Below are 27,962 nucleotides of genomic sequence, written 5' to 3' on the forward strand. Positions count from 1 at the left end.
AGGAGCTTCAGCCCTTGGACCTCTCCTCGGCTTTTGGTTCAAGCTGCTCCTTCAGCATCCTTGAGTGCGCCCTTGCAACTGGCTGGAGCTGCACTGCCTTGGCACAGGTCAAACCTGCTGTGGCCCTTTGCCTTGCCAGAATCAAGCAGCAAAAGACAAACCCCTGCCCTACAGATGAGTGAGATGGCACTAGCAACGTCGCTGGCTTTCCTTCCCCACTGTAAGAGGAGACTGGACTACCCAAGGCGACGTGTGCCACCTTCCTCTAGGGGGGAGCTGAACACCAGATAGAGGAACATCTGCCCTTCAAGCAAGCAGCAGCTGAACCCCAAGCAGAGGAAGGTGTCGAACTTCATCTGTAAGGAGACTGACCTTGCAACAGAGAAAGATCTTTCTCCCAAGCAAAGAGATACAAGCTCGAATGTCACTGACTCTCCTTATCACACAGAAGACAGCTGACTCCAAAATGGAAGAGGGATATTCCTTCAGAACAGGGAAGACAGCAAGAAGAAGTTTCCCCATGAATAAAGGAAAAGGCTGTGACACAGGGTAGAGTGCTTCCCAGAGGTACTGACCACATTCATGGCCTTGGGAGGCTTGCTCAGGCAACTATCCACACACCACACAGCGAGAGATTTATCCAGAAAACCTTATAAATTAGAAAGTTTCAGTAAAATTCTCATTTTGCCATAAAAGGGACTTAAGATACCGAAAAACAAATCCTTCCTAAAAAACATGGTTTGGAGAAACATTAGGTCATTCCTAACTTGAGAGCAGGATTTGTGTCTTTAAAATGTTCTTCTAAAAGAAGGTAACATCCTTTCCAGAAGAGATGCAGTAGCAAAGTGAGAAAAAAAGTCCAAATACTTCCGTAATTCTAAAATTTGAGATAATTTCATTCTAAAATTAATTCCCAAATAATAGATATGGTGCTTTACATAACCAATTTCAGTTTAGGTTGTTCTTAGATTTGTGGAACCTAAAACCAGTTAATAGAGATTAAAACAACTTCTTACTCTGGCTTTACTTCCATGCTGGGACAATTCTGTGTATTGGTAACAGCAGGATGGAGAGTACTTTATATATTTGTATATACAAGTCTTCATATTCAGTTTATTCTGCTTTTGTGCCCAGTTTGTGGAAGAGGCTGCAACCACATGGATGTTCCATTGTTAGCATTACTGCACTACAGCAGCAAATCTTTGCAAATGAAATTTTGGGAATAAGTATATTGTACCAGAATTCTGCATCTGGCAGAAATTGCAATAGGCAAGATAATGGGTCTGTGTTCAATCTGCACAGCTGACAGTCTGTAAAGTACTAATGCCAGAGCTGTTCTGAAAACATTGGCTTAAGAGACAGCCCCCTTTTAACTGCATTCACAGGGTCTGCTGCAGTAATAACCTGCTAAAAGGTGTTTCTGCAATTTAAGTCAGGTGAAATATGAAAATCACAAACAAGAACTATGTTTTGAAGATGCTTAGCTAGTGCAAAATAGGTATCCCACAAGTCTACTAACATAAACCAGAAATAGCAATATCGGTGTCATTTGTCTCTCAATACAAATCAAGTAATCTGGAACACACTTCAGAGGTTCACCCCACTAAAAAGAAAATCTGCATTTCTGTATTTATACAATTCTGGAAAGCTTAGAAAACTATCATGTGGCAAAACACACAGAAACTTGCAGCAGCTAAAAACCAGAAATGCCAGATAGCGAAGATAAATCCATAAGCAGGTCAAGGTTTGTAACTGAGCATATTATTAGAACAAGTGATACAGTTAGAGAAAAGACAACATTTTAGGTGAGGAAAGCCTTCTTCAGGTCCACAGTACAACCAACCTGCAAACTAAGGCTTTGTTTCCACCACACTCCTCTTAATTGCTGGCTGCACATTTCTGGTTCATTATACTACCTTGTCAAAGGTAGTAAAAAAATGAGTATGAACTGCATAGTGCGAGCGAAGGAGTCCAAATCTGTGACAGATTCCAAACAGCTTAAATGAGAAAGAGGTAAATTGGGTATGTAGTTAAGGAAAAAAACCAAAAAGCTTGTAAGGAGGGAAGTGACACAGTAGGACAGAGTAAGATTTTACTGTCATAATATTGCTCAGGTAAAGGTTTTACCCATGATAGCCATGCACAGAACTTCACAGGTTGGATGGGCAGCCACTTAAGAAAAAACTGAGGCTGACAAAGCACTCAGATTTTTGCCTGAATTTCAATGCTGGGCCATTTCCTATGGTTATAATTTCTTCTCATTTTAATGTATTTGAGAGAACTGCATTTTTCAGACTACGAGTCTGTAGCTGTCCATGGTATCGCACTACTCCCCTCCCTCCCCTACCCCAAGCTCACCAACATCTAATCTGTTTCAGGATTCTCAAAAGACACTTCTCCAGCTCATCAAGACTCTAATTTTTGTGGTGGAGGACTGATACTTTACTCCAGGATCTATACCAAGTACACGGCAACAAGAGATAAGATCCAGTAAACCACAGTGCCCAAAAGAGTCCAAAAGGCACAGGCACTCAGCCTGAGAGTAGTTTTGTTTCTGGGGTACATGCACTACATAATACAGAATAAAAATTGTTATAATCCTTTCCCCTCTACTACTCCCCCTCAACACACCAGGAAAGTCTCAAGGAAAAAGCTACAGAAGCAGAACAGGAACTTTTGACAATGATTTACAATATAAATAAATTATGTTCAGAGTAATAATTCTTTTTTATACCCAGTTTATTTTTATGTACTTAAAAGAATCAAGAATTCAAGATGAAGCAACATTTAATCTGAAAAATTGCCGTTCTAGGAATGACATACTTGCTTCATACCATGATTCGATGTTGTCGATATGAAGTCTGACTACTGACCATCTGCCTTTCCATTAAATTACAAAGCTACTGTAACACATCTACTAATAGCTAGCATTTAAAGTTTCCTACATTTGTTGTTTTCCAGTAATAGTAGCTTTCAGTATTGTTTTCTAGAAATATAAAGTATATCAAAAGTATTTATGTATGACAGCTTTAGTGACAGCTTGAAGAAAACTTTTCCTTAGCTTTGGAGCACACCAAACCAGCAGAATAAACACAGGACCCTCATCTCAAGGAATTTACAAGAAAAAAAAAAGGGGGGGGGGGGGGGGAATTTAATGGAAATTAAGTTTCCAGACACTTTTCTGCAGGTATTGAAGCAATATTAACTCTTTCAATTAATTTTGTGTACCTTCTGAGTTCTACTCTGGCAGTAGCTAAAACTTACTTATTGGGAAGAGTTTGTAAACTTTACACATTTTCTGCTACTGAGTTTCCTTTCATAAAGTCTATTTGATCCAGATGCAGGACTTCTGTAATTGTTTCCAGCCTCATGACCAGCATTCCTGCCAGTAATTTGGTGACATGCAGAGTTGAGGAAACATTTATAGTTAAAAGTGGCAAAGAGTCTACAAGTAATATGAAGACATTCTTAATTATAAAGCAGCAATTTATGCAACATACTGTATGATAGGATGAGTGAACAAATACATACAGGTTTTTTTGCTTTCAAGCAGAAAGTCACCCCTCCTTTCTTCATGGCACATCCACTGTTTTCCTTAGGCTTTTGAGATGTTTTAAGAGCAGAGCCCTGATTACTCAGAAGTCATCAGGTTTTCTTGCTCAGGGCTGGCCGAGCTGCCTTAGCCAGAATTTCATTGTACTCAAAACCCTTTTAAGTTGGTTGGTGTCTTAACACACTATCCAGAGATTATATTTTTTAAACAGTCAGACCACTTCGTTCTGCCACCAAAAGAGCAGAAGTAGATAACTTACTGGGAATGCTTGTGGTCCACCTGAAGATACTGTTCTGAGAAGAAAGATGAAAGGTATGTCCCTGTTCAAGGCTCCACACATCCTGCAAACGGCTCTCCTAGGCTGAAAGGCCCCACACGATCAGTGGCTCTAGTCCGCTTCCAGTAGCGGGAGAGAAAGAAACAGGGTCAACTTCTCTCAAGCTCTCCCTTTCAATTCAGCATACTATTCTTCCCTCCGTAGAACTACTCCTCCTAGCAAAATCAGCTAATGCAACCCCAAGATCCTAAAATTTCAATTTGGCCCAACAATGCTGCTCCTTGGAATAAAAATCCTATCTGGAATAGTTTATACTATGGATTAACTTTTGTGCTTTCAATATTTTTTGAAATTGAAAAGAATTTGAAAAGAAAAAAAGGTATTTTTTCTAGGTATCTGCTACCCTAAGTTTGACTGATAAGCTAGTTCTCTACTTCAAAATAGAAAGAGAATAGATTAAGATACAACCTGAGAATAGATTAAGATACAACCTGAGAATAGATTAAGATACAACCTGAGAATAGATTAAGATACAACCTGAGAATAGATTAAGATACAACCTGAGAATAGATTAAGATACAACCTGAGAATAGATTAAGATACAACCTGAGAATAGATTAAGATACAACCTCACCTCCACATCTTTGGTTTTTATTAGGATTGAAGAACAGTGACCAAAGCGTTACCATCTGCGTGGGTACAGACAATCTAAATATCACAGAGCAGAGTTCTGCTACTGAACAGCTTGAGAAGTACACTCGATGTCACAGCTTTAATATTAAAAGGGAAACATCTGAGTTGCTTCTGTTGATGACCTAATTCCACTGCTCAATAAAGTCAGAGGCTAAAATTTATTGGTCTTCACACGTAGGCAGAAAATCGGGCTGTGACTTCCATTGCAGCAATGTAAGGTTCTACTCATAAGTAACTCTGCCTTTTGACTTTCCAAAGTCTTAATAATCTGGTTAGTACTCCTAAAGTAAATCCTTATATTATTTCCCGCTTGTATCCCAAGCCTCCCAAACAACTCCCCTTCCCCCCAAAATGTAATTAATTACATTACCTCAAACCGCAGCTTTTGGAGAAAAAATGCATTGGACAAACTGGCTTCAGTTTTGCTCCTCAAGAACTCTGAACACTGCCACCCTGTGGATGCTGAAATGTTTAAGCTTTCCATATTTTGGTAAACAGTGACAGGATCTGCTGTGAAGCAGGTGAAAAGAATTTTCCACTTAAAAAACATACCAAAAACAACAAAACACCACCCCTGACCACATAAGAAAGTCCAGGTTGCAGCTAGAACAGCACCAGCTTAAGGTAATTCTCCAAGTGTGTCACATCAGGGGACATACCAAAAAAAAGATATTTATGGCAGTAAACACAAACCTTGCCATGGTGGTTTTTGGTTGTGGGTTGGTTTTTTTTTTAAATATAAAAGTTGCTAAAAACATCTCCTCTTAACCCTAAGAAAGGATTTCAACAATAACACAATTTTCTACAGTACATCCTTCAAAAAGATATTTTTGTGAAGTTACTAATAGTTTTATTTATGGCATTGCAACTCCCTTAAAAACACCAGTTTAAGTGTTTTACCTCCTCTAAGGGTTCCCTACATTTTACATGAAAACAGCCCTCATTTATTTAGTGTAGACATACTATGCAATTAGGTAAATTAGTTATTTCTTAATAATTATACCAAAATAGTTATTTACCTCAACCCTTCACAACATACCACACGGCACACTGACATTTGGCAGGGGGGAAAAAAAAAGGCAAACCTCAGACAAAAGAGATTCAGAAATTTCACTGTAACTGTCTTCAAATGATGTTCTTCAGGCTTTGATGAAAACTGAAGCGTATATACAAAAAACCACCAAATACAACACTGTTGCAAGTTTAATGTTTATTTCCCCAAGACAGCCTAGCCTGCACTCTACTTGGATAAATTTCACAAGCTAGTTTCCGCTGCTTCTAGTTTTAAACTTTAACCATGTTTCTGATGACAAGGAATGCTGCAAAAATACTCTAGTCCAACAAAGAGTTATGATCACAAAATAATCTTTATCCATTCTACAGTGTTTCAGAATTACCAGTTGATTTTAAAACACAAGGTAGATATAGATGCTAATGGTGGCTAATCTGGTATGTTTTATTATAGCAAACTGTTGTTCATGCAACACTTGTGCTCAAAGGGGAAGGCACAGCATTTCCTACAATGAGCCACCTTATAAAGAGTTCATTTTGTACAAATTTGTAACATCACCTTTAATTTAGTGTGCAGAACCTCAAAACTGAGGTATTATTCCAATTATAAAAACACTTGCATCCTTTTTGTGCAAGTTTTAAAAATACAAAGTTTTCTCTCTAAAGTGGCTCAAAATAGATTGTTCATGGCTGCCTACATCTAAGATAAAAAGAGTCTAAAACAATTGGATTAGGCATATTAAAGGTGTTCAAACCATGACTTGATTTGTACATCTATTCACACCTCTTTTTCGGTCTTTATTCGGCAGTACATATGCACCAAATTTCATTTTTAGAAGTTTCCATATCATTTTCATAGAAAACAAAGTTTGAAAACAAGTAACATTGAAACACAGCACGGTATTCTACCACAACGGAAACATTTGGTTACAGGACTCAACAAAATCTAAAAATGAACTATGCTGTAGATTACCACATGCAAAGGTCTTCATGTTATCTTTGAAAATGAAAAGGATGAGATTTTATTACCACATTTTACTGCTTTCTACTATTATGGCAACTTGTGTACTGCAACACAGTCTATTTGAAGGGAAATGTATGATTTTTGCATGCAAAAATCTACAAATTAGTTTTGATGATATGGAAAGCTTTTCATAACATCAAACATTCATCTGGTGCAAATGCACAGGGAAGCCTTCCTGAAATTCTGACTTTACAAACAACTAATAAGCCATACAGGAAAGAAATTAAAAATAACTAAAAGAAAAAAATAAGAGGGAGAAAAAAAAACAAAAACAAAAAAGAAACACAGGCTGCAGGAGTAAACCAGAGTCTGCTGCTAAACCGGTCTTTGTTTTTGTGTCCAGTGTAAGTTAACACTTATGAACTCATTTTGATGATTTACTAGGTTTATTATCAGCCCCCTGAAGGCGAATCAAGCTTGCATGCGTTCACATACAGCATCACAACCATACTCTCGTACACACGCCACTCCAGGACTAGGAGCCTGCTTCAGGACTGAAGAGCCCCCTGTTTGAAACGTGAGCCTGGCTCCACAGCATTGAGTCCAGACATTCATTCAATGTTGTCCATTCACACGGTGCTTCATAGCAAGGCCTGGGCTCATTCTCCTTGGACTTATATGGGCATCCTATTCTCTTATGCTTACAAGGCTTGATGATGATAGTACTGCATTTCCCCCCAATTGCTCTAGTAAGTCATTGTTCCTTCTCAGGCACTGAAGATCTTTGACCTGTAGCCCTTTTTCTTTGAACAATCTAAATAAGCATTCAGTGTGAAGTTTTTCATTACATTTTGCCACTCATTCTCACTCGCACCCACTCGCCATCTTGACTTCATTTGGGCTTTTCTGTGATTCCAAATGAAATCTTCACATTTTCTTTCCCGATTTAATGCAGCAGCGGATCCCATGAGCCAAGATTGATGGATCAAACCTTTTTTTTTATTCAGTGCTGCATTGTACCTAACTTCCAAAATACCACTCTAAAACTGGAACCCTTCTGCTGGTACGTTGGCAGATGAATTGAAACCAAATGTTCCGCCTTGTATTGCTTCTGGAACAAGGCTAGGATCTTCATCAATCTGTAACATAACGAGAACATCATGAGTAGGAATGGAAAAGACAAAAGCCTCACTAAGCAGCGGCCAGATAATCCTAAAGAGCATCTACTGTTCAGCTAATCTACTTCCTTGCATCAAGTCTTGCCATTCTTCTCCCCCATTTTATTAAGAGCACTATAATGACAAAGTAATTTAGGCCAAAATGTTTTAGCTTGTATTCTGCAGGTAAGCTACATGGCATTCAATAGTCTCTCTTGTTTAGAGAGTTTTCACTCTTGGAAAGTACTGTCAGTCATGCCTCATCCTTATTGCCAGTTTATAAACTGTCACAGTTCTTAAGAGAAGACCAATACCATTGAATGAAGTAAGGATTGTGCCGAAACTGCAATTCCAGTTTAAACAGGTAGTATACAGGTTACCAAATTGACATTAGATTAAATTCCAAAGTCCTGCTGTATTAGCAACACAAATTTTGCATAACAAGACTTGTGTCTTATTGTTCATATAAAAGTGGAACTCTAGCACAAAATAAACTTCCATGTGGACAGTAGGGCATGAACGCAACTGAGCTCTACCACTGTTTCAGTAATCTGCTCCCAGAAGTTCTTCAATCAAGTAGAAAACCCTCTCACTTCGTGACACACACACAATTACGTTTCCATTATATGCACAACTAACTTTTATGTTTTAAAGTGCGTACAAATCTAAAACCTTACTTTGCTTTACGTTACACTTTTAAACTGAAAACAACATTGTGGATCAGCACATCCTACCTCTGAAATATTCAAAATAGTTTGCTTCTTAAGAAGCAGAATCTCAGATGTGGTACTCAAGTCAGCAGGGAGCTTATCAAATGTGAAATGTCAAGCTTAGTCAGAAGCTGACAGTTAAGAGAACTACTCAAAGCCTAGTATTTTAGTCCCTAGAGATGAGACTTAAATTAGGCATTAGACCTCTAGATACTTCATGAAGAATGGTTAGATATGCAACAGGTTCAAATAAGGGCTCATTCTTCACTGAAACACCAAACAAATGTCACAGAGCAGGCCTTACAGCTGTTGCCTTTATCTTGAACCATATTTATGAATATAAACAATTACAAAAGCAGATTGCAGAGCTATTACACACTTACATCATCTGAAGAGAAGAACTGATCAATGATCTCATAAGCCAATTTGTAGATGTCTTCATTTTCATGATTCTGTAGCTGTTCAATTTTCTCCAGGCCTACAGTAAGCACACAAGAAATGCAATAGTTAAAATACTAAGTTTGGGCAAAACAACCTCTGTCTCCTTAAGGCATCATCATACAAAGTACTAACAAACAAATCTAGGAATAGAGTGACTATGAATAAGATGCTGTTAAACTCATTTTAAACACTTAAAGCATAAAAGCTTCTTTGAGATTTGTGGAACTATATTAGATTGAGGAATACATACCAGGACAAAAAAAAAAACTGTATAAAAAGCCAATTCCAGCAGTGATAGTACTTCCCTTTGCTCCTTGCTAAGAGTGGTTAAGCTAATCTGTGGAAATATGGCAAGCAAGGGCCAATCACTAGGACATACTCCCTTTTCACAAAACCACTTCTTCAGCACCTGGTGAGATAGCCCCAAGCTGTGACATTCCAAATCCACATACTGTTGGTGGCACTCATGCTATCAGTTACTGACCCGTAGCTTGATTATATAGCAAGTAGCTCCAGTACAGTTTAAGTTATTGGCAGACGTGAGTAGAGCATATATATAAACATTTTTGAAGTTCTGACAAGGAGAGCTTCAGGCATGAACACCTCTTTCCTCCCTGCCCTGCCATCACCGATCAACTAAGCTCCCCATCCCCTCAAGATTTTGTATTTTAAAGACTATGCAACTCCATGTTAATAAAATAACCACAGTTTTTTACCTGTGCCCAAATTTAATATCACTGCTCTTTCATCCTTGAATATTTCAGTCAACTTAAATAGCAACCAATAAAAAGTCTGAAAGCCATTTGGAAATTAAAGCTATCATATTTCTGCAACCCTTGTATCTAAAATTTTATTTTTTCCCCAAATTCACCTGGACATGACTTGTGCGTGATTAAGGTAAGCGTATCATCCCTATATTAACAGAAATTGATTTGTCCAGTACACCAGACTGTCAGAAAATTGGCACCTAATAAACTTTATTGCCACTATCCAGCTCCTCCACATTTTACTTGATCATGAACCTAATCAGTTAGGAAGTGCATTCACCTGACAGGCATGAAAAGTTCACTTTTAAAAAAAGGTTTGCTTAAAACATCTGTGCCAAAACACAATAAAGCCAACAGCATATACACACAGTAGGAAGCCAAACTACCAATTTCAGGAAAAATAGTACCAAATATTAAGCATCATACCTCCACACTCTTCTATAAGATTGGCTATGGTTTCTGCTTCATCTTCAGCCATTTTTAATATATTACTTAGTCCATCCAGAACCACTTGCACAACTTGCGCATCTTTTACTGTCAGCAAATTGCAAAAGGGAGGAATTACATTTTGTTGAATTAAGTATGCCACCTAAGGGGAAAAAAGCAAATAGTTAGATCAGGAACATGGCAGAATTAAACAATGCACCAGAAGCACACATGCAGACAAGCTGAATAATGTCAAAAATACTCAGAGTTCCCCAACAAGGTAAGAGCATTCTGCAGCAGTCACTTTCAGAAATTGTTTTAGACCATAAAAAGGTAACATTTATGAGTTATGTTACACATATATTTCAAGTCTAGAACACACAAGTAGCAGATACCGTGAATTTTTCAGTATTAGAAAAGGAGTTTCAACCTCATCTTTGAAGAATGACACCACCACCCCAACACTGCCACAAATGTAATACTCTGGGCTTACAAGAAACTAGCATATTTCTACTCAATGACTATTATCATTATAATTATCAGACTCTTATCCATAAAGGATAAGAAGTAGAAAGACAGATGTCGAATGATCAAGAGTCTCATCAGAGCCTAAATGCAGTCTTTCATAGCTACTAGGCCATCCTAACAGAACAGCTTCCATCCAAATCCCCATTGATACTCTTAATCACAGGTCATTCCAGAAACGACAACTCAAGTCCACTCTTAAATCCCTTGTGGAAGCGGGAGGAGTTACTGAACAGGGGAGGAACCCAGACATTCGTAATCCTGGCACAGAAGTCTAAACCAGTCAGCTGATGTACTCTCTCAAATGTACCCGAGAACAATAATGGACCTTTTTTTAAGGTTTGACTCACTTGGTCTTTTCTTCCACTGATCGTTAAGTTGCTTATTGCCCAAGCAGCTTCTTTCTGAGTACCAAAGTCGCCCTAGAACACAACCATAAAAATTGGAATGATTGTTTCTATTTATGTTATATAGAAGCTTTTACTGGACTATACTATTTGTTACAGTCCATTCTGCACAGTATCACCATATCAGTTTTCAGTAAGTAGGGAAAGTAACTAACAAATCCAGTAGATGTTTGAGTCTACTCACTGAGTGTTCATCCCTTCCCTGCAGATATGTTTTTAAATTCACCTTCCAGAGGAATGGAAATTTGTTTGCAAAGTAAATAAGAACCATAGTACTCCACTTTCTCACGTTCCTTATCAACAGCTGTCATACATTACAGTGAGTGATAAGCAGTAAGTGTCGATTTTGATAAACCACTGTACATACTGTAACTGCATCTGCCTCTGAAGTCAGTCAACATAAGTCTGCTTACTAAATTTAAAGAGAAAGGTTTCCAACTGTGTTCTCAGTGATCAATAAACTGTCAGTTACCAGAACTATTTGTGAACAGCTGTATGTTACTTAGGGGAAGAGACAAAGTGTTTCTTCAGTCTCAACCCCAGCCTCTACACTGACGCAAGACACTGCATCTTTGTCGTGGCTGAACACATCATAAGGTTGGTATTTCTGGCTTCCTTCCACACTTCAGGAAAGAAAAATCAAGTAATGAATAAAGAAAAAAGTAGGAAGTGTTTGAAAGACAGAAGTGTCATACTGTTCCCATTTAAAAACATGCTTTTAGCTACCCTTCTCTCAAGACAGCAGATCCTCGGGAGCACAACATGGTTTGGAAACTAATGTTTTAAAAAACACTAATGTCCAACAACTAAAAAGAAAAACAGGTATTTGAAGTCTCAATCTCTAGTAGTCAAAGAGCATAAGAAAAGCATTCAGAAGTGTTTGCAAGCAACTATGACTTTACTATTTAATAAAAAAAGGCAATAAAAGCATTCATCTCAAGTTTCATCTATTACTGAGAAGTATGCATGCATACAGCGTGTTGATTTTCTACGGCAAAAAACTCTGAACACGCAAAAAGCTCTGATTATTTTCTATGGCCACCTATTTTTTTGTTGATGCTGTTTCACTTGTTTAAAAAAAAGCAATAAACGGAACAATCCCGGTCCATAATCTAGTGTCACAGGATCATTACTTGGATTATTCTCAGACTAGATAAATGCAGTACCACAAACAGGTTAATAAATGGCACTGTTGAGCACTTCCTTATGTTTCCAGATAACTCAGGGGGCGAAAAAAGATGAAGTCCTTAAGCTCTGGCAAAACGCCAGGAACTCACTCAATGCTGTTCCCACTCAAACCTCTGCACGCTACATACGAGCGTAAAGAATTATATCCCCATTGTTTACAAAGTAAGAAAATGAATTTAAATGAGTTCTAGAAGGACCTGAGAAGGAGCTTCACCTGATCTGCTTCCTTTCCCCAATACATCTGGCACTCATCATATTCTTTTGTGAAGTGCTGGGACATCAACAGTTACATATTTTATCTTGCAACATATGAAAAAATGCTCAATGTAGTTTACCCCTGCCCCCCACATTTACAGTATGATGTAAAACATGAAGGAATTCAATGTCACTTTCCCCAATTAAGGAAAAAACGTTAAATCCTTGTTATCTAACCTTATCTAGAAGATGTATTATCATTGGAACAAGGTTTGCATCTATTACTGCCTGAACTTGCTGCTGATTTCCTGCAGTGATGTTAGATAGGAACCACACTGCTTCCTGCAAAATAAATGGATGTGAGAAATCATTAATTCAGATAGTCTTCTATATCATATTTTATTTCTACTACAAGGTTTTATACAATCACATTTTTAGATCTGCAATTCATAAACTAGTCAATCTTAAATACAATCAAGTACTGTATTGGTTTGATTGTATATAGCCGAATTCCTAGTAAGGAGACTAGGCATACAGACAACAAAGCGGACAGTCTCGCCTTAGGAGACTCCATGAGACTCTTCAGTCTTTTGTTGTTACCAAGTTACAACCAAATACTCCAAACCCAGAAACTAAAACAAAAAATTATTTGGAGACAAAAAAGTCACAAGGCTACAAATGAGCACTCATAACCGCTTCCGTTACTGAGAATGAATGCTATAGCAGTCCAAAATGCATTACAGCATCACGTTTTCCAGACATGAGCAGTAGAAGACAATATGTTCTTTACCTACTTCATAATGTTTCTCTTAGCATCACTCATCAAGAAAATGCAACACCTGTTACTTAAATGCTTGCTTTTCAAGAGTACTCTAAAGTTATATGACCCCTTATGGTCATTCTGTCCATAAGCCCAGGGCACTCTCCTTCCAGCGAGAACCAACAGCAGGGGCCGAGGAAAGTGTTTAAGAGGAGATCTTCTCCACAGTAGGCCCTCCTGGTCCTGCACAGCTGAAATTCTGAAGTAAGCCAAAGACTGTACCTGGATTCTTATCTTAAAGAAGGATTGAGCGCCCCCCACCCTCTTTTTAAATGGGAATCTATATTTTAGTCAAGAAATAACACATGCAGGTCCACATAAAATTTTCAGTATATTCAGAGTATCATCTATTTTTAATCTTACAGTTGATAAATTTCTCCCATCTTAGAAACCTTCCATCACTCCTCAATTCCCTTCTCTCAACTTATCTGGCATGACAACTTTTTAGACAAGTATTTCTCTCAACGCGAGATTCAGAAATTCTCACATTTCATTCAACTGAGTCTCTTGGATCAGATCACAGGATCACTTTCATCAATGAACCTGTTAGAGATTTAGGATGCCTAGGCTTGTCTTGGTGGGCTTGTTTTGGGCTTTAATCATCGGCAATGTTGTCATGTCACACCCTAGAACTTAACAACATGCCTCAGATGCACTCCGGAATCAGCACTGCATTATCAGTGCCCCCGTTTGAAGCCTCTTCTACACATGCGCACACGCACACACACTCCCCACCTCCCACCCCCCCTTGGCTTAAATTCCATTTATCACACGCATCCCATTCAAAGAGACATCCAGTGATCTCTATTTCATCACTTCCAAGAGGGTCAGTTTAACTAAAGTGACAGTTCACACATTCAAGAACTCTAACTTTTAAGTCAACAGCCAGAACGATAAGATAAAGCTTTAATTTCATAAATATCCAATTAGAAGAACCAGGAAACATTCCTGCCAAGTACAAGTTTGCAGCTCTTAGAAATGATGCTACCTTCAAGAAAAATTTCAGCACCTTGCCCGCTCTTGCCATAAACTGGTATAATTAGTCAATTACTCAGAACTCTACCACACTATGCCATGTGGAATCCGAAACAGCTAACCCAAATATAAAAATGTTATCAATCAGGTGCAATCTCTGCAGTTACTTACCTTATTAATTTTTTCTTTGGGATGTGTCAGAAGTGCTGGAAAATGTGAAAGAGCTTCACAATTCAGAACTACCTGCGTCTGTTCATCGGTACCAGTGACAATGTTTCCTACAGCCCTCAGTGCAGCAGTCTGAAACAAAACACTTTCTGTTAAGTTTTTAAAGATTTTTCTAGTTGAGCACATTCTGAGCATATACTTTCAAGCATAACAGTTACAAAAGCAAAAGGTTTTATGCAAATACTGTCCCACAAAGGAAAAAGTAATCTTTCAACTTCAATATGAACTACAAAAAGAAATCAGCTACTTTCTCTAGTATTACATTTTGAGCAACACCTCCTTAAAGTTATCCAAAAACTTACTTGCACTTTAACTTCTTGATGACTGAGAAGAGGAACCAAATGAGGGACTATTCCAGAGTCTATCACCATCTGGATCTGTTCATTGCCAGCATCCGTTAGATATGAGAGTGCCCAGACCGTATCTACCAATATCTAACAGTAAAAACATTTATTTGTAATTAGTACAGAAGTATCAAAGTAATACAAAAAATTAATATAAATTAAAATATAAAACTATTATCATTGTGAAGCCAGAATTGATGCAATACAGCAAAATCCCACTTTGTTTTACAAGCATGATACATTCCACTCTTCGGAAGTCTGAAATACAACCGTTGTTCAACCTGTTCTAGTTCCAAAAAATACACAGAGATTAAAAAACAGCTAAACAACAGCTAAACTGCTAGCTACAGTTTACATAATAAGAGTAAATCAATTATATCTGCTTTTTTCATGATGTACTGGTGGACAATGAGAGATATGAAAGACTCAGCCCTGAAAGGAAGATAAAGCCCTAGTAAATATTAAACAATGGACATTTGACACTCTCAAGCCACTGAGCTGTACATCATATGGCATCAAGTTATTTTTTTCTTGACATTCCCCCACAAAATTTAAGAAAAGCTTAGACTTTTTTTTTTTTTTTTAAATCTGGTGCAGCAGCACTTAGACTGTATTCACACACAGAAAAGCCGATGTAAATAGCAGTAAATCTGAACATTTCAAGTGACAGCTTACAACAAAAATTGACTGAGCATTGTTTCAGCTGATAACTCCTGACTGATTCACAAATATAGCCATTTCAAGAAATTCAAATAACCAAAGAAGTAGCCTTAGACAATTCTGACTTATGTTTAGGCAAAAAGCTGACCTATTCCATAATTTCAGTGAAGTCTCCCTCACTTTCTTCACTATTAAAATAACATAATGTTCATATTTAACACCTTACAGTTACACCTAAAGCTAACATTTTATATATGCAGACATTAATTTTTCTTTCATAAAGCTGATTTTTGTTACAACCTCCAACTTCAATGAGAGTCAAAAAAATCCTGTATTTATCTGTAAATGAATGTTCACAGCAATACAACTGAAACTGCATTTATTTTTAAGTGTAGGGAAAGAACATGCAAATAAGCACTTGCAAAGATACAGAGAAATACCAGGTAAAATTCAAAACGGATACTTAAAAATAAGCAGTTAAAGATATCAAAGTTTGCCATAATGAAAGCAAACATCAGATTTAAATGTGGGTTTTTTTGTTAGAAAAAAGTTAATTATGACAAGCTTTATACTTCAGCTAAAAATCTATACCAGAACACAAACCCAGCTCTAAGTGGTGTTACTTACATTTACATCTGTGTGGTGAATTAAAACACAGAGCGCTGGAAGGATCTATGGAGGAAAAGAAGCATCTGACAGTTATTTTTAAGGCAGACAGATACTCAACTTCAATCTAGTTACACTGAACAGTGAGTTCATTCAGTCACCTCCTGAATGGTTTCCATCGGCGGAGGAGGATCTTTGTGACGGCACAAGTTGACCATGACCCAAGTAACATTTCTTAAGAAAGTTATGGGAATAGATGGGCTGATGAAGGACAGCAGTGGTTTCACTACTCCAAGACTAATAACGTAATCTCTACACTGGGGTCCATCACCTGTTTAAGACAAAGAATGATGCAGACAAAGATCACCCCATGCCATTCACAAGAAGTCTAACTTCTACACACTTAAAACTTCAGTTATTTAAAACACATACAAAGGTAAAGAACATGGGCCTTGGCAAGATGCATATAAACATATGGAGAGAGATAAGTATCTCCATAGATACGTCTATCAAAGACACTTGTATAAAGCTTTAGTAGGACCTGGGGCTGCCTGCCTAATTGCTTCATTTGGAATTACTCATTAAAAACAGTTAAACTCTTAGCAGAAAAGCATTCCATGATTTATAGCAGATGTATGGGCTGGGGTGGTGGTGGGCAAGGAAAAAGGGGCAGTAGACAATACCAAACCACCAGGAACAGTTGATAGCCCAATGTATTCCTGAAGATGCCTTCACAAAGTTTATAATCAATACTAAGAACATTCCAACAGTGGTTCAAAATTGCCTGAAAACAGATATTGTCATCTTCGTATCTGAAAGATAATCACTCTTTTCATCACTACCCAGGTATCACTACAGTTGTCTCAAAAGCAGCACCCGACTTGTGCTGCACATATATATCACTAACAGCTTCTGGCAGTGACAATACTGCACGTTTTGTTAGTTTGCTCCTTAAGAAGGACTAGGCATTTCTAAAATATCAGACTGTAGAAATCTCAGTGTATCAGAACCAGTATTAGTCCTCAAGCACTACAGACAGAGTCAGAGCTCTAAACCACAAAGCTAATGCTTGCAAGAGAAGAAAAATCAAATGAAAACTCAAATGATCACACCTTATCTAGAATTCACCACAGTGTATGTAAGCTCAGTCAAAAATTCCTAACTCGATGCAAAACAGTTTTTATTTAAACAATCCGCGTGTCTGTTTCCAGTAATTTTTTCCTGTACCTGGACTGTGAGTGCATACGTATGTAAGCATGCAGGTTTGGGTTCACACCATTGATACACAATTAAGAAAATAGGAATAAGCTAAGAACAGGGTAATTGCCAGTCTAACAGCTGCCTTTTGTCTCATAGTTGAACATCTCCAAATTCTAACACACAAAATCCTACCTAGTTTATTCATTCAATACCAAAAGGAACTTTATGGCCAGCAGAAGTAGGGAGACAATTGTGCCCCTGTACTCAGCACTGGTGAGGCCACACCTCGAGTATTGTGTCCAGTTTTGGGCACCTCAATACAAGAGAGATATTGAGGTGCTGGAGCGAGTGCAGAGGAGGGCCTAGCAAACAAATCATATGAAGAGCGGTTGAAGGAGCTGGGACTGTTTAGTTTGAGGAGGAGGAGGCTGAGGGGAGACCTCATCACTCTCTACAACTATTTGAAAGGACACTGTAGAGAGGCTGGTGCTGGTCTCTTCTCACAGGTAGTTAATGGCAGAACAAGAGGGAATGGCTTCAAGCTCCACCAGGGTAGATTTAGACTGAACATTAGGAAAGAATTTTTCACAGAAAGAGTGGTCGGGCATTGGAATAGACTGCCCAGGGAGGTGGTTGAGTCCCCATCCCTGGATGTGTTTAAGAGACATTTAGATGTGGTGTTGGGGGATATGGTGTAGGGGAGAACCTTGTAGAGTAGGGTAGATGGTTGGACTCGATGGTCCCAAGGGTCTCTTCCAACCTAGACAATTCTATGATTCTAAGCTTTTAGTGGCAGGAATAACACAAACCTATGATATTTCCTAAAGCCCACACAGCTTGCTCACAAACATTTTGATGAGGTGAATGCAGCAGTCTCAGAAAAAGTGGCACAGCATCTGAAAGATACAAACAAAAGCCCGTGCAATTGTTAAGAAATACAACTCTCAAAAGAAAATAGTTCACATTATCAGCTCTTAAATAAAATTTCAGTACTGCACAAGAAATTTTTCTCCTCGTTAAGTATCAGTCAAAACTTTACTAACTTCCCAGATGATACTGAAATACAACATACTGTCACAATTCTTTCTTCATTGCACCTTCCCATAGAGCTTGCACTTCAGAATATTACGAAAACAACTCTTAAAATAACCTGACATTTAATTTGTCTGTAAGTCCCACAAGTTTACTGAAGCCTATCAGGACTCCAAATTTAGTTGTATTTATTGAACTTAGAAATTCCGTGCTAAGTTATCTATCAGAACCAACTGCAAAGTAGTTACTGTTTAAGACCATCCTCACCCATTCAAATTCGCCAACTTAAGAGTCAGTAGGTACACATCTATACTGACTGGCAACGCAGTGAGAGCAAAGTACAGGGGTTTGATTTGTTTCAATCTTACTAATTTACAGGACCCTATATCCCCCATCTCATCTTTACTAGTAGTGATGTATGTGCCAGCTGCTGGTCGCAGCATATGCAGAAAGCCAACTACTGTGGGATCTTCTGCACACGTTGCCAGTGTGGAGCTCCAGGCAACGCTTTAGTGTGTAACATCACCTGTGGCTCTACAAGAGGAAGCCTGGTTGATAAAGCACACCAAGCAGACATGCAAGGTAAACTACACCAGAAGAACTCCCACTGCCAACAGATGCGCTACTAAGCGCCAAGTCACTGTGTACTTCTCACTAATATTTCCAAACTCTGCACTGAATATCTTTTGATAACCATTATGAAGGTAAGTGTACAGCAACAGCAGCTGTTTCTACAAATCTAGTCAGCTTGGCCTCCTGAAAGCTAATACAGATGCAGACTTCAATGTGAAGTCTCCTTTTCTATGACAAAGTTCTGACTCTACTTAATTTGAGACCCATGACCTAACATACCAGAATAACCTAAATGATCACCGCAGAAGAGACTGTCTCAAATGCTACTGCTATGTGACCAAAAATATATATAAAAAAGCACCAACTGACTGAGCAGTAAGAAAGGGATCAAAAGGCAACACACCAAATTCCACAACTGCTATCAAGGCAGCTACTTCTCTACCCTATGTTGGTGTCAGGCAGGAATATTTACTTCTCTACCCTATGTTGGTGTCAGGCTCCCAATATTTAGAACTAAAGCTAAGCCAGTGTTTCAAACATATTCTACATGCACCACATTTAGATAACCAATCCTTTTTTTATCATCCCCAGCACTAAGGAGCTTGCTTACATTATTTGCTAATGACAGTTTAGGCTGTAAGAAACACTCATTTACTTTAGATCACACATTTCTAGGGAGGCTGGTATTTTTAGTTAAGACTATCAGTGTAAAACACTTTTTGCTGGAGAAATAACAAATCACAACAGATTTCTTCTTTCCTACTAAATAAAGGTATTTTACAATGCTTGTATGCAAGGAGAAAAAAACATCCCCAGTAAGCATATTAATAAGTATTTTTGGAAAGATTACAACAGACCTTCTTTTTCATTGAAATAAGTCATTATAAGAAAGAAACCATACTTTCATATGTTATAGCTATTAAATCGACTAATATAGTGCATACATGCAGATCTAGCCAAATCAGAGATCATCACTGAAAGAAATAATTTCTATATTTGGCACTCATCTTCAATCCATTGATAAGCTAGATTTAAGTAAAAAGAGGTGTCCTAGATCAGAAGTGTGGGACAGACTATATATTTATTAGATTTCCAAAAGAAAACTCAGGATGCAACTGGGAAAGGAAGATGGAAAAAAGAAAGTTACCAGTATTAGCAAAGATACATACTATAACAGTCAAATCCAAGCTATATCAAAGTTAACGGGCTCTTAACACTGAAAGTTTGTAAGAGCAAAGGGCAACTGATCTTGCAACCAATGCAATCTCAAAACATACATTCAATTAAAAACTTCCTTTAAGCTGAAGTCACCTGCCTTAAATTCCTTCACATCTGCTGTGAAGAATTACCCTATTTTTCCACTTAAAGATTTTTGAAACACACACAGCCATTTAAGAGAGGAGGTAGTGCTAAGAACTTTCTTATGAATACATATTTTTTTCCAGAATATAAAGCAAATAATATACAGTTTGCAAGAAGCCTGTTAGCATCAACAACGAAAAAGAAACAACCTTTGATCACTGAAGTGAAAAAGTCAGTCAGGGAATATACTTAAACCCTGACATTTCAACACTTAAACACCACCACGCACCTTAGAAACTATACTCACTACACTGAATACAAGTTGCAAGCAGTTCTAAAAGAAGTCAATATACGATGGTTGTGGTTGTGCGAATTACACAAAAAGATAAAGCATAATTCCGTGTCTGTTTGTTGTTGGATGCACAGCATGTTTAATAGTATCAGCAGCATGCTCTGCAATACAACACTGATTCCAACCATTAAAGCTACCGGTATCTGAGGTAATCAAAGTTTTGTGACTTTTTTTCCATTAAATTTTAGTCAAAAACTTGTTTTAGCATAGGTTTGATTCTTCCACAGGTCTCAAAAAGCTCTGCCGTTTCATTCACTCAATTCAAAAAGCCTGCAGACACTTCTACTTAGTTCTGCTTTACCAACAGAAGTACTACTTCAACTCAGGACGTGTTCAGAGTACAGAAGAAAGTTTGCTTTGCTTGGCAACTCAGATTCCAAGTCCAACAACAATTCCCTTCCATGCTTCAGATTCCTCAAAATATGAAAGACAGCATTTTTTCTTCAACTTGATTTTGGAAGAGTGTTCGACGTCAGGTACCCTCTGGACTTGGTCCACATCTTTTCCTCCCTCTTCACAATAAGACAGGAAATCCCTTGATGGGAGGCTTTTTTAGTTTTTTGGTTGGTTGGTTTTGTTTCAAGTTTTTTGTTGGGCTTTTTTTTTTTTTTTTTTTTTTTTGAAGTTTGAAAACTGGAAACAAGCAGATATCAACTCTGCTAAAATAGTGTGAGTTTCCAGAAGAGATTACTCACCATTAGGAAACCCAACTGAATTTAAAATATGAGAAAATGAAGAACAAAAGCAGGTGTACGCTTCAACTGATGCTGCTTGCCAGAGAAGAGGTAGAACATCTGGCAGGAGACTTCGTGGGCAGGTCCTTCAGCGACGTGCCTGTGATTGACAACTCAATTTCAACCATCCTGGCTATCGCATGAAAGGACCAACCCTAACATGTGGATTGGTGAACATGCTTAAGATAGAGAGGAACAGGAGTGTGGATGCTCTTTACAGTATCATTCAGATGATGTTATTTTTGTGGAAGCTACAGTGAGTGCTTTATCAATGAGCAAATACTGTTGGACTTACTAGATTGAACTACGGCCTGTGTTTGTTCAGAGGTTCCAGAGGCAATGTTTGTCAAAGCCCATGCAGCTTCAAACTGTAAAGAAGGACTGCGAAATAAGAAAAAAAATAATTATGATTGTAACACGAGTTTTCAAATCAGATGCCATAGGCACATTAGCTAAATACCAAGATTTCTTGCAACAATTAAACATTTTGAGTTTTAGAAATACTCACTTGTCATCTCTTTCAAGACAGTGCACTAAAATAGGTAATATTCCTGATTTTATTAGATCGTCAATTGGTGGATTGCGATCGCTGGAAAGCAGCTTTCTGTTTAGGAAAAGAAGAAAATACAAGACTTAACTTCTTGGTTTGTGATTTATCTGTTATGACTGGAAAGGATCTCTGGAGGTTGTTTAGTTCTGCTCAAAGCCGGATTATTGCTGACGGTAGATCAGGTCAGAAATGAGTTTCGGAAACCTCCAAGCACAGAGATCCAACAACTTCCCTGGACAAATTACAAACTGTTCCAGTGCTGCACTACCTTCTGGGTTGGGAACTCCTCCCCTCCATGTTTCTCTCATAGTATCAAAGACCAAGCAGGATTTGTTTTCTCCACTTTAAGTGAAAATAACTAATCCCCAAAACTGAAATTACTGCGCTACTTAAAAACTCAAGCCATTACATTCATTGCCCATTTCAGCTGCCATGTTTTCTCTGACTACTTCTGAAGTTTATTACCAGTCAGTAAAATAGAGATCAGAGTTACTCAGTTACACCCTCCTGCAGCTTCTTCCTCCTCCACCCAACAAGGGAGGAAAGGAAGAAACTTGTTTCTTCTTTATGAGAGATAAAATGTCAGAGCAAGGACTCACACAGTACCACTGCAAAGAACAGAAATGTACAAATTTGTTTCAATTTTTCATCCTTATAGCTTCACCTTTCTGCAGCAAAGGAATTCAGGAGAATGAAGGAAGCTTCCTGGAGGGGACAACTTGGGCTGCTGCACCAAACTTTTACTAGCAGTAGGAAGGGAAATTATATATAGTCATCTCTTCATATACCAGCCTATTCACAAACACGTGAAAGGCTTGACAGAACACAGTAACTAGAAATCAACTTCCCACCACTGCTTTATCCTGAAAGGTATCACTGGTGTGTTAAAGGGTGCAACATAGGGAAGGAGAAGAGGAGATACCCCAGAAAACTAAGCAACAGGGAGTGTTTTGAACACACGGATTACATGAAGACTCTTGTAATAATCAGATGTGCATTTTCAACTTCCAACTAAGTAAAACAGACTCCTTGTAGAAATCAAGAAATTTTACATCTACAAGCTTATAAAAATTAAGGAACAAGAGTGTACTTATAGAATCTTAATACTGATTTTTGGTCAGTGACAAAACAATCACAGTGCAGTCTATTCACAGACCACCTGCTCAAACAGGTAGAGAACTCTACTACAAGAATCAATTAAAACTTCAGGTTTTGGGGGGTTTGATGTTTTTTTGTTTGGTTTGGGTTTTGCTTTTTCTTAAGCATTTCTGATCAGTTTTCTGTTCCTCATATTCCAGTTGTGTGTTTTGAGGGTTAGACTTAGGTTTTCCTTCCTGTTCCAGCTTCAGCCCAAAGGATGGTACAGATTCAAGCAAGACTGAAAAGCATTTGTTTTCACATCTAAAATATACTTAAATGCCTTTCCAATAATGTAAACTGCACTGCTTTAATTTTAAATCAGTTTTCAATTTTAAAAAAATAGTTACAATGGTAAGAAATCCACATGGATATTCCTGTTTCATTTTAAATCAGGCTTGATTCAGTGTGCTTTACTCTAAGCAGGTTTAGATCAGCTATAGTAAATCGGGTGCTCTACATGATGCTACCCTGAATTGATGAAACTTTGTTTAACAAAGGCAAGTTGTCCAACGGAAACGGGCACAGAAACCATTCTTTCCCGTCAAAGACTAACTCCCAAAAGTCAAAGTGACTTCGAATTCACTCAATTTCGCTTTGATCTGGAATTCTTCCCCTGCACTTGAATCAATCCCCTCAACCCAGACGGTAAACAAATACAAAGTTGTAGCTTTCTGCTACAACAAAAACACACCCAGTAGTTTGTGAAACAACAGTTAAACACTAAATTTCTGCAAGCAAAGTTCATAAGGGTATTTTAGGATCACTTATTGAATATACACACCTACACAGAATTCCTCTTAAAGTGAAAAGTGGTTTCAGTGGCCTAATCCATGGCAAAACTAGAAATAGGATTAGACCAGTTCTTTTTGTATTTAAAGCTAAAGACTTTATAGTCCTGCTAATTATATATTTTACTCTACTTGTAAGAAGCATCAAGTATTGCGCAGAGATCATTTTTTTATTTTTACATAACGAAAATCCTGACTACTTAAAAAACCTAGGTATTTTGATATTTTTTTGTAAAGTTCTATTTACCAAGTTATCTTATTTTTTTAAAAAAAGTGACAAAACGTGTTCTAGCTTAACTAGAAAAAGTACCTGAATTTAAGACCATGAAAAAATAAGAAAAATAGTATATTTGAGAAAAGTGTACTTACCTTGCAGCCTGCACAGCACTTAATTGTATACCCTGGTTGTCACTTGAAGCATTCTAAAATAAAAGAGAATTTAGACTTGTCACGTATTTGTCACCATGACACAAAGAATGTTCAAACAATTATTATTTATTTTTTACCTGTACTATTGCCTCCAAAGAAGTGTTTTGCTAGAAAACAGAGACAAAAGCAGTTAGAAATTAGAGATGTCTTTTAAGTACATAAAAAGAAGACATGCTTGTGAGTTAAGTTAATTCTTACCACTCTAAAGTCTCCATCTATGTCAGAATCTTCACAGATATCTTCATGGGGAACATTCCTCCTCTTTAGAAGATGCTCATCTCTTTTGTTCTTAAAGAGAAAAATTATTTAATACCTTTAAAAGTTTGATTTAGGGGGCGTGGAGGTGTTAGAAATTAAGAGGCTTCAGTTGTAAACAAGCATCATAAACATGCTTTCATTGATACTGTTAAAATTTCCAACACTCAAGAAGTTGGAAAGGGCTGCAGAGAAGCACATTTTAGAAATCACTTCTTCCTAGAAAAATCCTCCATCCAACTTCATCTACAGCAGTAACTATTTTTCCTGCAAGTTTCATGTGCACACATCCATCAGCACTGACATTACAACCTATTTGCCATTATTTATAGCAACACAAGGCAATTCCCAGAGGCTAGTTTTCTGTTCATCCGAGAAGTAAAATAATTCAAGTTATGATTACTTAAAAGCTAGTTTTCCAACAACTCTAAACAGTGTTATCTTCACACATAAACTCTTCCACTCTTGTGCACTGAACTACTGTTTTGGGAAAGAAAATAGCTTTCTGTCTACAAATTAGCAGGCACATCTGATTTTCAAAGGAAAAAAAACATATGATTTTTATAAGTTTTTAAAATTAAAAACCTAGAGAGAGAAGCAGGAGTTATTCCCTTCAGCAGACTACAAATAAAATCCAATTTTACAAGACAAAACTATGGAACTTCTAGTACCAGGTATGGTAGCTTTAGAACTTCCTTCTAAACCAAAGTACAGACTTAGTAAAGACAAATAGATAGTTTAACAATGGTGTTCTTGGTGGACTACAGAAGAACACACAACAGTACCTATTTGGGGTTTTTTTGTTTGGTTGTTGTTTTGGGGGGGTTGTTTTGTTTTTGTTTTTAAAGCCTTTAACAAAAACTCTGTTTTTGTTAAAGTTAAAGTTTTACTGAAATACCAACATAGCCAAATCCCATTTGGTAAAAATAATGCTAGGTCACCTCACCTTTCTCAACTCCACAACAACTTCATTTCTTTGTCTTCTCATAGTCTGAAAAGAATCAAAATCAAAATACATTATATTCTGAATCTAGACCAAGTAATTTAAAAAGTTCTTACACAACTATTTTTAAGTTCATGCACTTCAAACAGTACTTGCACATACAGCATTTAATTTTTATTATAAAAGTAGAAATCCAACAGGAAATGGAGATAACTATATTGTTTCTGCCTGTATTATTTCATAGTAAAACAGAGCCTCCTAGGTCTTCATGTTGAACAAAAAAGGGTATATGGAATCAGGTAATAAACAAGACATGTCTTTGATAAAAGGGCAATGTTGAAAGGAGTTGTGCATAAAACGGCAGCACCAAAAGCATAAACACCATTGCAAACTAACAGAAAGCATACTAAGTTTGCCCAACATTTATAACCTTTTCTTGACTAAAGGCTTTTTCTTGAAAACCTTGAACTTGAAAACTGTAAAGCCAAAGCCAAGCATAACTGCCTATCAACGCATCTAATTAAGACCTGGCATCTCTTACTTCCTCAGGTTAGCGGGGGAATCGGGCGATTCCCCAGGCAGACACACAGCTCCTGGGGTACACTACCAGACCCGCCAAACCACCAGAAAGTAGCAAGGAGCACAATCCATTCCTGACAGGTAACTGCCACCATACCGCTACGGTGGAAAACAGAGGCTGAACTTCAGACTGTGCAGGTGATCCTTCATCACCTAAACAAAGTACAACTGCTAAAGCAAAAAGAATCTCAATAATGTAATTCTTCAGAATAAACAGATCTGGACAACACCAGGCTCTTTTCTGAATGATGCCTACCAGGCTTCTCATACAAGCGCAGCACCCTAAGTGCACCCTTCCAGGCACAAAAGGTGGGAAAGCTCCACAGCAGCTCTTGCCCGCCCAACCTCTACAGTGCTACTCATTTCTCCCAGGTATCCAAGTAAACTTACAGCTTTCACACATTTGTGATATGCACACACTTCTATTACTGTACAAACACTACTAGCTTTGTGGAATAGCTTCATAAACAAGTTTTAATTAAGAGACCCAGTAAGCAAAGCTGAGTTACAAAAATATTATTTATAAGTGAACACCACATAAACCCCCTGGCATTGTAAGCGCAGTATTTGGGGTTTTTTGGTCATTTTCTCTACAGCTCCCATTGAGAGCATTCAGAAAAAAGCAATTGCAAATATACATAAATTGCTTTACTGCTGCTTGTGTTATTACAGTGCAAAGTGGAAAAAAAAAAGTCTATAGTGATTTTAGTCTGTACTTTGAACTTTACAGTGAATGAGAATAGGAGAGTTAAACAATTGCATTTTTATTGTGATAACCATTCACAAGCCCAGAGAAAGTCTGAAAACCCAGAGCACAAGGGACTGCATTAACACAGAACACAAGGAAGAGGAATGGCTAAGAGAGCTTCTGAACAGCAATAAGAAACAGCTCTGGAGATAAGGATTAAAAGCTTTCAGGAGCATAATTATTTTTATCAAAAGGAATGTGCATTTCATCAGAATCAAATTTCCATCCCTGAGCAAGAAAAAGAAACAGACAGGAAAGGAGGCCAGCGGAAAAGAAGAGATGGTTCCCCACTGCTTTGGAGGTAGAACTTTTTGTCACTTGAGGACCAAAATGCAGTTCATCACAAGAAAAACAGACAGAGGGAAAAAAACACACCCCCACAACGATAGCTTCCTGCTATATAAAAGGCAAAGTACACAAGCGTACCTAATGCAGCTGCAGCACCTGCAACGACTAGATAAGAGCCATAATAAGCACGTACAAACTGTCCCACACTAAAAAGCACCAAAGCAAGTTTCCAGGAAACACGCGCATCTTTACAGAATGTTCAATCAATTGGTCAATCAAAACTAGAATTAATAATGCAGTAATGCAGCTTTTTCAGTTTTAAACCCATAAAAAGCCATGTCTGCTACACGAGGTCAACAGTTAACACTGAACACTATTAGTATGCAGATAAACTTTATTCCAGTGCTAGGGATTTACTCTCCATAGCTAGATAAGCTTTTCAAATATTTCTTAGAATTCTTCCAATGATAGTAAGAATCTCACAAGTATAATCTCTAAACACAGGAAAAAACATACTTTATTATTAAATCTTTATTAACACTTTTCTTGCCCAATAGGTATGCTCTGAATTAATAAAATACTCCTAAATAGAGAAATGAGGTTTTAATGTTTTGTAGTAGCTCAAACTCAAGTTTCTACACTGACACAAAACAGAAAAAAGTTTCTCCAGCAGCTATCTTCCTACATGTGCCTTTGTTAAACATCCGGTTACAGACTATTGGCATTCAGCATCTCCTGCTTCAGCTCTCCAAAGTGTGCATCACTTGACGGCTGGGCAGCCCACAGCTGCACACACCGCAGGATGCACAGAACTGCAGGTTAACGTAATGTAACCAGAGCCCAGGAACGCATAGCCTAGGATTCACCAGTGAAGACACACATCCCACCTGAATGATGAACGGTAACTCTGAAGAACAGAGCTGAAGGCAAGACGCATTCAACAGTCATTTATCTGTGCTCAAAGTGCTGTTCACTTTCCAGAGAAGCTGACACACTACTGGGTATCACCCACCATTTTGGGGCTTTGCAAAGATGCTGCAGCTTTACCACTGACTTATCTGCTACAGGCTCTGGCTGTCAACCTGTAATGTAGCAATCAGTG

At 37.8% G+C, this 27,962-nt stretch overlaps 1 protein-coding gene across 1 annotated transcript in view; it reads right to left on the reverse strand.

Moving 5' to 3' along the window:
• Window positions 1-5,718: 5,718 nt before the first annotated feature.
• The window catches only part of KPNA4 (karyopherin subunit alpha 4), a 29,298-nt gene continuing 7,054 nt past the window's right edge, over window positions 5,719-27,962 (reverse strand). The window contains exons 2-17 of the mRNA XM_082487041.1: window positions 25,249-25,293; window positions 24,246-24,335; window positions 24,125-24,154; window positions 23,988-24,040; window positions 21,649-21,744; window positions 21,436-21,521; window positions 17,957-18,043; window positions 16,109-16,278; window positions 15,969-16,013; window positions 14,640-14,771; window positions 14,281-14,409; window positions 12,552-12,656; window positions 10,875-10,946; window positions 10,000-10,162; window positions 8,749-8,843; window positions 5,719-7,637 (exon numbers count right to left, since the gene is read on the reverse strand). Of these exons, the coding sequence (XP_082343167.1) occupies window positions 7,539-7,637; window positions 8,749-8,843; window positions 10,000-10,162; window positions 10,875-10,946; window positions 12,552-12,656; window positions 14,281-14,409; window positions 14,640-14,771; window positions 15,969-16,013; window positions 16,109-16,278; window positions 17,957-18,043; window positions 21,436-21,521; window positions 21,649-21,744; window positions 23,988-24,040; window positions 24,125-24,154; window positions 24,246-24,335; window positions 25,249-25,293 (1,497 nt within the window). The 3' untranslated portion in view covers window positions 5,719-7,538. The remainder of the gene's footprint in view (window positions 7,638-8,748; window positions 8,844-9,999; window positions 10,163-10,874; window positions 10,947-12,551; window positions 12,657-14,280; window positions 14,410-14,639; window positions 14,772-15,968; window positions 16,014-16,108; window positions 16,279-17,956; window positions 18,044-21,435; window positions 21,522-21,648; window positions 21,745-23,987; window positions 24,041-24,124; window positions 24,155-24,245; window positions 24,336-25,248; window positions 25,294-27,962) is intronic.

The sequence above is a fragment of the Vanellus vanellus genome, assembly GCF_965231255.1.
Source record: "Vanellus vanellus genome assembly, chromosome: 8".
NCBI lineage: Eukaryota > Metazoa > Chordata > Aves > Charadriiformes > Charadriidae > Vanellus > Vanellus vanellus.